The 10,783-nt window shown below is 40.6% G+C and overlaps 1 protein-coding gene across 1 annotated transcript; it reads right to left on the reverse strand.

Moving 5' to 3' along the window:
- Positions 1-3,421: 3,421 nt before the first annotated feature.
- On the reverse strand, positions 3,422-10,301 carry LOC100540742 (ly6/PLAUR domain-containing protein 2-like). The gene is made up of 3 exons (XM_010709349.4): positions 10,098-10,301; positions 5,016-5,135; positions 3,422-4,220 (listed from the first exon to the last, which is right to left on the reverse strand). Exons 1-3 carry the CDS (start codon positions 10,147-10,149, stop codon positions 4,009-4,011), a joined length of 384 nt encoding a protein of 127 aa, XP_010707651.1. The 5' UTR covers positions 10,150-10,301; the 3' UTR covers positions 3,422-4,008.
- Between the last annotated feature and the right edge of the window lie 482 nt (positions 10,302-10,783).

The raw sequence follows: 10,783 nt of genomic DNA on the forward strand, positions 1-10,783 counted from the left end.
CTAATCAAAGCATTATAATTAGTGAAGGTCGAAATCTTCATCAACCAAGGATCCACAGGGAGTCCTTCTGATGATGTTTGCTATAACACTTTTAATCCCTCCTCTTCTTTCCTTAGTCCACCTTACATCAGACTTTACACTGTATGGTGCATTTTAAGTAGGTTTGATTCTTTTTTTCTCGTTTTCCTTCAAGCTAGTTTTGTCCACATCCAGGTCTGTATTTATTGAACTACCAGTGAGTTGATTATCACAGAATCACAGAAGTCGGACAGGACACTTAAAGGTCACCTAGTTCAACTCCTCTGCAACAGAGACATCTACAGCTAGATGAGGGTGGTCAGAGCCCTGTCCAACCTGACCTTGAATGTCTCCAAGGATGGTATGTCCATCACCTCTCTGGGCAACCTGTTCCAGTTTCTCATCACTTTTACTGTAAAAAACTTCTTCCTTATACCCAGTCTAAACCTTTCCTCAAGGGAGATTGTTGAAATGGCTGAAGGGTCTCTAGTACAAGCCTAGGGCCCATCTCTTGTCCCTCCATCCATGCACTCCTCTTTCTCATGTCCTACACCTCCACTTCTCAACACATCACTGCTGAACCAAGTCCATGATTCTTTACACCCCATCATTACACTGGAGTCGTGATTTCTAAAGAACTCTTTTTTATGGTTACCTACGTAAACTACAGCTTGCACCATATGAAAACAAATTAAAGCAAATTAACATAACCACCAGTTCAAATAGAAAAACTTAGGTAGAGCTGAACAACTGAAAAACAAAGCTCCAGGCAGGCCAAGACAGGTTCAGCCAAACAAGCCCAAGGTGCCTCAGGCCTGAGGGCGTCCAAACTCAAGAAAAAACTTGTGGCCTATTACTAGCCATGACAATACAGTGTTTACTGTGCTACAGGGCTCTAACAACGTAATCTCTGAAACTGAGACTTTGCTCCTCCAAACTGATTGGCTCAGCTGACTTCTTCAAGCCCAGCAGTAGATTGGTTTCAACCACTTTCAGTAACTTTGCCAATGGTTTATACTCTCAGTGTGCACAACTGGATGGATATTTTTAGTAGTGTTCACTAAAATAACAGTATAACACAATAATCTGCCTGCTGATGTATTTTTTCCTAAATGTTCTTCGAGGTGACAGTTTCACGATGTTCTGGGCCATGACTCCAGTGAGTATCAACAAACGCAGGGTAAGGACAAGGTAATTCAAGCTCAGTAACTCATGCCCGAAAAAGAGCAGTGCTATGCAGTGAAAATCTGGTGAAGTTGCACTTCTAGTAAATACATAATGTTGGTTTCATGTGTAGGAGTGCAGACTTACACTTCTAGCCAATAGTTTTTCCATTCCTGACAAGTGACCAAGTAATTCAGTGTTCTGGTCACATCCAAATAAACCCTCCATTTATTAAGATGCAAAGTATACAGGCTCCTTTAGGCTTTGCCTGCAGAGAGAAAGTAAAGTAGTGCTTCTCACAAGTGCTTATAGACTGAGATGAGGAAATCCTTATCCACCTGGGCTCCTGCTTTGCTATCAGTGATATCTTGGCTTCTTTAGACTGTAGAAGAAAGTTATGAGGTCTTATTCCCTTGGAAAAGTGCTCTAGAGTGAAAGTTCAGTGAACAGATGAAGAGCAGAGATGTGGTCTTGAGGAATGTAATAGTCATGAGATGGAACATTACCATTGCATTTACCCAGTACATGAAAAATCTTGCAGTAGATGTTAGCAGTAGCACAGCAAGATCAAAAGTGCCCAGTTCACTTCATAGAATCATGCCAACTCACAGAATCTTAGAACAGAATCATTAAGGTTGAAAAAGACCACTAAGATCACCTAGTCCAAGATCATCTAGTCCAACTGTTGGCCCATCCCCAACATGCCCACTAACCATCTCTGTGCCGTATTTCCACATTTCTTGAAAACCTCCAGGGCCAGTGACTCCATCATCTCCCTCAGCAGGCTGTGCCAATGCCCAACCACTCTTTTTGTGAATAATCTTTTCCTAATATCCAACCTGAACCTCCTCTGGCAAAACTTAAGGCCATTACCTCTCATCCTATAATGGAATTTTGAGGGATACCTGGATTTAGGCACAATATCTTTGGTTAGGAGAAAAGCTACCAGGGTAGCTATAGGGCTATATAACATTAATTATGTAGGAAAGGCAGACAGGAAGCAATCTGATTATTGCTCATCTGTAAGAACAAAGGATTTGAATGAAACAATGAGGCAGAAGATTTAGAAGAGAAACAAATTAGCCTTAATGAAATAATGGCACTGATCCTAAAAGGGTGCTTTGAAGTCTGGGGAGTGTGAATAAACTCAACGTGAAATAATGCATACTGATAGTCCCGAGTAGTCCTGATCCAGCCCCTGGGCCAGCAAAACCTGAGGCTGCTGATTACTAAAGCTGTCAGATAAAAAGGAAACCCCCGTATACCATATTTGTACAGCAGCAAGCCACAGATATCTCACACACCTCTGGGGACCAAACTTTGGACATGGCTCACAAGCAGAGGATGCTGAAAAACACACATTGTCAGCTAGGACAAACCCATAGGTAGTTTCTATTGACAGAAATGTGGTTCCTCTTGTCACCTCTATGCAGCGTTCTTCACCACTCTGTTGTTTCAAAAAAAGAACCACATTTGATCCAGCTAAGAACTATGTACGAATCCAGGAATTTGAATTCATCCAATATTCATCCCATTTTTGGCAATGAGAAACAATGTGGGGCAGGTGAAAACAACTGCAAAAGCAACTACCAAACTTTGCAATGCGCTTGGAAATAATGATGTTTATGCTCTGGTGAGTCAGTAGGTGGATTATAGCATCACAAGAAACTCAAGTTGGAAGGAGAACCCCAGGTCTCTAGTTCAAGTTCTTTATCAAAGCTCTCAACTGGGAGATCAGACTAAGTTTCTCAGGGCTTCATCCAACTGAACTGTGAAAATTCCCAGGGATGGAAAATGCACTGTCTCACTTCAAAACCTGCTACACGGAAGGCTTCAAATAGCATCTTTATTGATAATTTCAGATATCATAAACAAATTGATAATTAGAGGAGGAGAAATTTGATGGTAAATCTTGAAAAGGATTTTATAGGAAAAGGAAGAATCGGATCAGATCAGAATTCTGAATTCAGGCAAGAATTTAACAAAATCTATCATCCCAATAAAGATAGTTCCTTACATGTGGAGCTTATGAAAGAAATATTGATGGAAGGCCTCTGTCAGTAGGGAATAATGAGAAATGTCTTATTACTGCAAGACTGATCACAAAACCTAACTCATCCCACTGTACAAAGCAATACTGGAAGGGGGAACTGGAGATTGAAAATCAGGGGAAGTAAAAATTAAAATAAATTTTATCAGAATACAGGTACATTATAAATAACTTCAGTGACCACCACAGTTTTAACACAACATTGTTTTTATTTTGCTCAAAAGGGTACAGAAAACAAAAGGCATTTCAGCTTTCTTGGATCAGGTCACCGATCTCCTGTCTCATATTCTGGAAGCATAGGAATGTCTTTCTAACTTCTTATGCACTAAGAAGGAAATCTAGGCAGCAAAAAGGACCAGCACAAAAATATGGGCTGGAGAGGATATGCTACATAAAAGTGAATTTCATATGAGAAGATCAGTCAGTTCAGCTATGAACATTTGAGGAAGAGAATGCTCTAAGGAACACTTAGCTCTGTATCTTTTGCTTTAAATATACTATACAAACCATAATTTTAGTTCAAAATCAACCAGACCAGCAAAAGAAAGAAAGTTATTTCTGTGGGAGATGTTGGAGAATCAACCTCAAAAATTTTGTTGAGAATTCCTAAATTTTTGCTTCCTTCCTGATTACGGAAGGAGATTGGGAGCTAGAAACACCATTTGTGGAAGATGTAGAAGGTAGTTCATGAGGCATCTAAATGGAAAGCTGGGCAGAAAGGGTTTCATTCTGTTCTCTGCTAGGTTCTTCAGCAGAAACATGCCCTCCTCAGCTTCTCACATTCTAGTCCAGAAGAGACCACATATGACGCTTGCTAACATCCCAACTGGCACAAAGCTAATTCTCAAACTAGCTGCACCATCAATGTTGCACAAGTTGGAGTAACAGCAGGAGACGGGGCGCGTCATGCCAATCCCATCCACATCAGATGGGCTGCAGACTGAAGAGCACATCTTGGTGACAGTTGAGAGTCCCACAAAAGGATAAACTGCAACAAAGCAAGAAAGAAGGAACAGTAAGGAATGGGAGATGTGAACAGCAATCTCTTTGTCCCTAGCTGTAACATTAACTAACTTCACCACTGAAGTCTTGGCATCAGTTGAAACATAATTGTACCACTTCCTACCAGAAATATAAGAAACAGTTCCTGACCAGTGGTTCTAAGCTGAACAGCATATTGCATCCTCTGTGTCCTGTCGGGATCAGCTTACTCCTGCAGAAGTCCCATTAAACACTTTATCTATCTCCACTTCAGCTCTACTCAATATCTCCTTTCTCTGCCACATGCAAACTAAGACTTCCCAGGTGAGCCAGAAAAGAAGACAGAACCTCCATCTTAACAGTAAGTTTCTTTATTTGGACAGATCATGGCCTTTAGGGTCACTTGCAGACTGATGATACCTTCCTAAAGGCTCCTGAGAACTCAGTTCTATTTATGGTTTGCCACTGGTGACCCATCAGTTGGCCTTCCTACCTTACTGAGTTTGATGTACCAATATCAGCTCTCTACTCCACACACCCATTTTGTAGGTCATACAGATGGTCTGGAGAGACAGAAGGCTCCATCTTCATGTCTCAGACTCAAGTCAACACATTTTCTCCGGCTGTGAACAGTGTTGAACATCAGGTACGAACTTGCATTCACTAAGTGCTGGGACATGTGAAAAGAGTAGGAGACTTCCAGTTTTAAATATGTGAGAAAAGGTACTTCTCCCCATACCAGCAGACTGCACTGGAAATCTAATTTGCACTAATAATATGGATAAAGAAGACTTGTTCTTACCTTCCTCCAAGGAATACATGGTTGTCTTGCACATGGTTTCATTCTTACCACACTTCTGGATCTTCATGCACTTCTCAGATGATGTAGGTTCATGGCAGGTGTAACACTTCAAGGTTTGGGCTGTAAGGAGGAAAAATATGATATTGGCCTTAGTGTAGACCATCAAGTTCTGTCCACACTTGCCTTCCCCCCCCCCCCCCCCCCCAGTACATCTGAATAGCATCACTCTCCAGAATACTCATACACTGCACAGAAATGGAATGGTAGAACATATTTGTATTACAGGGAATGAGAAATACATTAGTCTGGTCAGCCAGACCCAGTCTCAGATGTAGGTTCAACTCCCTCAGTAACAAGGCAGGAAAGACAGAGCCATATATAGGTGGCCCTATAACACAGGCAAGTCCTGTCAACTTCAGGCTACTGAATATTTTGGGAACAAGGATGATTCGTCTGGTCTTGTTTTGTTATCAAGATTGTTGGCAAGTTGTTGGGTTTTTTGTTTTACTTTGTTCCCCCCCCCCATGAATGTTTATTTGCTTTTTTAACCTACAGATAGTTCTTAAGCAAACAGAGGAGTTTAAGGATAATTTTATAATTTTACTTAATTGTTGATTCTACACCCTAAGGAATGCACTAAATATGTGCTAAATAAAAATAGAGAGGGAAGAAAAAAAAACAAAACAGTAAGTTCACAAAGATAGGAAATAAGATCATTTCGACTCACCTACTCCTCCCTCATTTCCAATCACTATGGGCAATCGTGTTGCCTAAGACAGGGCTAACTACTCTGCATGGTGACTGGCTAGATATCAGCAAGACAGGCTTTGGTAAAACACAAAATCTCATTGCTTGAATTCTTCAAAGATTTTATCCCAGATGCCAGCAGCCAGCTAGGACATGCAAAGAGCCAGGAAAACTCCAAGCATTCAATTATGCAATTTGCAAGATGTTTTTCTTTTAATCATCATCACAATTAGCTAACAGACCCTGCTTCACATGTTTATGACAAGCAACTAATCATTCTGCTTGCCAGCCAACCACTTCCCCAGGTGGTTTTCATCTGTTGTTCCCACAGGACACTAAGCACTCTTGTAGCTAGTTTAGCCCCAACAGCTCTTACTCTGCATCTACTTTTCTCCTTGTCTTTATGTTACTGGAGTGTCAGAAAAAGGTCTGGATACACAGACAAGTCAGACTTGAGTGTGAATTGCAGCAGGGAGAATTTCATCTGATGTTGATCACTCTCCAGATATTGAGCTCTTGGACAGGAGATCATCCCAGACAGGAGGAACTGTCTCCATTCAATTTACTGAGTCATAGAAGCAAATTAAGCACAATCTTTCTCTTCTACTGAGGAATATGTAAAAATCATTTTAAAAAAAGATGACTATGAGTACAATAACAGACTGCATGGGGAAATGTTCTTGGTTCCTGTGCTCTATAAAGAAGCTATGAAAAGACACTCTGGCACCAAAGGCCCCAAATCCAATCCAAGCTATCTCATTCTGCCTCAACTCTCACCATGTCCTTCATCACTTTCCTGTTGGGCTGCAGAATGGCTCCTAGATGTAAGAAGAACCAAGCTCAAGTCAGTGCCTGAAGTCTTTTGGATGGAGAAATTTCTCCAGGAGACACCAGGAAGCTCAGTGCGCTTTGGTGCAGTGTTTCCTGAGCACTCCAAGCTAAAGATATCAAGCCAAAATAGTTGACTGGTATTTCCAATCAAAGGTTCCCAGGCAGCATAAACCACAATTGGACAATCTGTCCGGAGTGCTTTGTTCCCCAGTCTTGATGAAGAACCCAAAACTTGATCTAGGTTCTCTCTTCAATGCCTTGAAGTCATAGAAATGCATTTTGTCACTGTCAAAGGCTGGTAGATCCTCCTCAGGCATTTCCATGTCTGGAAAACCTTTCTCATTCTATCTGTGTGACAGTCATGATGACAGTGCTTTAAACCTCATTGAGAAAGAGAAACAGTTAGCACACCTAAAATGGACTTTCGTAAGAGCAGGCTGAGGCAAGTAAAACACCTTATGAAAATAGCTATTACCTGCAGCTTCACCCTAATTAGCAACCCAGAAAGAGCCCTTTCATAAATAGCTTCAGCAATTGTATTGTTTTTATTCAAAGCTCACTTTATTATCCGGCTCTTCTTACTGTGGACTGATGCTTTGTTTGCATTAATTTTATGTCTGGCAGATGTCAAATACACCTTCAGGGAGGAAGCTTTGTCTTTATTCTCAGATTTCAGGAAACTCATCATCTGACAAGCCAAAGCTACAGGATTGGTATTTATATTTGGAAAACAAAAAAACACAAAGGGAATCAAATTAAGAGATCTTAGTACTCAAAATGTGTTTTCATTATCATTCAAACTAGTGGGTTCGAACATGGCTAAATACATTAGATAATAGCTATATTTATGAACATACCTTTTTTTGAAGACAGCAAAAATAGCAGTTCAAGAAGTGTTTAACACAGCTAAATGACCAAAAGCTAGAATTAAACAGCTTCACATTTGAAAATAAGGCAGTGCTTCAGTAGTCATGGTGAGCTGGCATCGCACAAAGCAGGGCAAAACACCAAGATTTTAACATTTAGGATATAAAAGCTCTGTTTGAAACAAGCTCTGAAATATCTGTGAAGCTTATTTGTGAAGAGCACATATTTGTGAAGGCAGCAGAACTGCAGTGGTGCCATTTTTGTTTTAAGAGCTTGTGAACTTACACACTGCCAAGCAGACATGCAGTAGCTTAAAAATGAAACTACACCATGAAAAGGAATGGAGACAGATGGCAAGCCTTCTTTAAAAGAAGAGAAAAATTAAAATGTTAAAATATTTCAATATTAGCAGTTATAGCACTTTTGTGTGTATATGTGTGTAAGCTGAAAGCAAAAGAGAAGATAAGATAAAGAGCTTGGAATTTCTTAGAGAAGATTTTGCTAGTTTCACTCAGATATGGGCAGATCTTCCATACTTCACCTCTGACTGAATTTCTAGGAAATTAAAAAAATTCAGATTTCATTCACGTTTAGAAAAAGTTATAGAACTATAAATACATCACAGTTTTACCCCAATTTTGCAGAGGAGGAAAGAAGAAAATTGTTTTCTTCCACTAAGAGGAAAATTCTGCTTCCAAATCTTCTATGAAGTTTCCACGATTTGCCCATCTTCGCCTCCTAATTAAAGCATCCATCCTGACCATGACTACCTCACTGAGACATGGAAGTGGAAGAGAATGAAGGAGAAATGTAGCAGCCCTGGACCAGAGCAGGAGCCTCTCAGCTGCCCTACTCTTGACAAAATCTCATTGAGAAGGATGGTAAAATTAGGATTGTGAGTCAATCTTCAACCAAATTTGTATCCCACTCCATTATTTTCCTACTCTAGGATTCCGTCCCTTCCCTTGAGGACACCTGACCACATAGATCATTTCTCTCCAAGTTATCCTCTATCAGTTAAACACATTCCTCTCTGAACTACTGTCTCTCCATTGATGAGCAGAAAAGAAACCCCAGAAAGAAAAGAGTATAATGGTGAAAAAAAAGATACATCTTCTTCTCTCGAGACCAGTGAGGACTGAATCTCTTCAGTAACAGCTGTGGCAAGCACAAGATAACCATTGATTTTGGCACAGCACAAGAACCCCAAAGGCTTTGGACTACAAGTGACCAGAGCCATGCCTCGAAAGAAAGAAGGATATTAAAAAAAAAAAAAAAAGAGAGAGAACTGCTGTGCCAACCCTTGGTTGGATCTACCTCCCTAGAGACCATCTTGCAAAAAAATCTCCACAAAACCCTTCTTTCCCCATGCATTTGGCCCTCCCTGGAAGAATCCGATCTTTAGACCCAAAGGTAGAAGAAGGAAGGCATATTATTATATAAATTGGAAATAAACACAAAGGAAAAAGGCAAAAATCCTAACTAAGTACTGATTAAATCATTCTCTGCACTGGCTGCATCCAGAGGAACCCAGGGCATATGGACATCCCAAAAGCAACTACAGTCCCTGATTTGTCCTGCATAGGACTTGCCTCATACCCCAACTCACAGACTGACACCAACAATGTAAAATCATGTTATGAAGCAAGAAACCATTCTGGTGGCAGCATCAAAGGATGAGGAGCCTATATCAAGATCAATATCTATGCACCATGTGGTCACATTCCACCATTTGAGGCTGTGGCATTGCTGCTCATGTGGGGTTGTCTGCAATAGGAGGATTTCCTACTCCCTCAGGAATGCAAACAGCCATATGTCATACACCTCTCCATATTTGACCTCACGAGCTGGTTATGGAGGAGAAACAATTGAATTTCACAGCTGGACATATAAAGGTTTACATGGCATCCCTGAAGATACAGAACTCATGAGGCTTGCTTTCTACATCCACATCCCAGATTGATCACATCCAATATTAAGTTGCTGTTGTATGACCAGCAAAGATGGACAGAAATGAAGCAGGAAGGATTGTAGGGGTGATACATCTAGCCATGACAAACTCTCTAATCATCTGCCAAGGAGGAAAATTCCCCCAAACTCTACACCCTTGGTTATTTCCCAAGGTGGACTGCCAAAACTGTCCTTGGCTTCATGCAGACAACAGTGCGTTACTAAATGGAGCTGGAAGAATTAGCCCTGCAGTTGGGTCAGGAGCTTTGAGTCCCAGCCTGTCTTACCCAATTCTGACAGCTGAAGTTTAATAAACTATAAATGCAACGTATAATTAGAGAGAGCTGCTACACACATGGCATTAAATACACTGGCTGGCTTCAGGATTAAATATTAAAAGAGGAACTAAAATTAAGAGAAAAAAAAAAAAGATGAGAGTCAGACAAGAACACATAGAAAGTGAAAGTTGAAATTTGTATCAGAGAAATAACACTGTAGAATCAAATTTTATCTTTAGCACATCCTACAGAGCCTAAACTAACAATCTCAATGAGAACATGATGGTCCTGGACATCTGAAAGGATGAAAATATTTCATAGACAGATTTTTGCTGAAAATTCCCCAAAGTGGGAGGTTTTCACCTTGCATCTCCCTCAGCAGTTTGGACAAGGTGGAGTGGGAACTTACCAAACTCCATGCCAGCGATGGCAACCAACAGAAGAGGCAGAAAGAACTTCATCTTTCGTGGATCCTTGTCACCTGGTCACTAAGCTGCTACCTGTCTTCACCACAGGATTTAACGCTACACCTCCTGGTGTCTTGCCATATAGTGATTGCAGCCTGAGATTCAATTCTACTGGAAAAAAAATAGTCTAATTGAGCTATAAATGTATTTAACCATCCACAAAGTAAGCCACACCTTCTGCTATACAGTCATTTCTTTTCATGTTCCTTGGAGAAGAAAATTAGGGTTTTGCTGATGGACAATAGCTGAGGTTATTTAAGCTGGATCCTTTGTGTCTAAGCACGATGTGCAAGCCTAGGGGTATTAAATCATTCCAGTATCTCTGCTTTGCAGCTTGTTGATGTTTCTTCTTTCTTTTCTTTTCTTTTTTTTTTTTTTTTTTTTTAATTATGGTTAGAGAAGTTGGTGGCTTCCATGCACTTCGGGAAAAAAACATCTGTATCTGTGAACAGCAAGACACTAAATCCCATGTTCTGGAGAGCTGGGCAAACAGGAACCTGATGAGGTGCAATAAGAGCAAATGCAGAGTCCTGCACCTGGGGAGGAATAACTGCATGCATCAGTACAGGCTGGGGACCAACCTGCTGGAAAGGAGCTTTGCAGAGAAGGACCTGAGTATTCTAGTGGA

Source organism: Meleagris gallopavo, chromosome 3 (genome assembly GCF_905368555.1).
Source record: "Meleagris gallopavo chromosome 3, MGAL_WU_HG_1.1, whole genome shotgun sequence".
Taxonomy (NCBI): domain Eukaryota; kingdom Metazoa; phylum Chordata; class Aves; order Galliformes; family Phasianidae; genus Meleagris; species Meleagris gallopavo.

Bases quoted from the DNA above. Each gene is read 5' to 3' on its own strand.
- LOC100540742 (XM_010709349.4), bottom strand. From the start codon at position 10,149: ATGAAGTTCTTTCTGCCTCTTCTGTTGGTTGCCATCGCTGGCATGGAG. The intron at 5,136-10,097 runs GTAAGTTCCCAC...TCCTCCTTACAG, and splicing joins CATCGCTGGCATGGAGTTTG to CCCAAACCTTGAAGTGTTAC. The intron at 4,221-5,015 runs GTAAGAACAAGT...GCTTTGTTGCAG, and splicing joins CATGTATTCCTTGGAGGAAG to TTTATCCTTTTGTGGGACTC.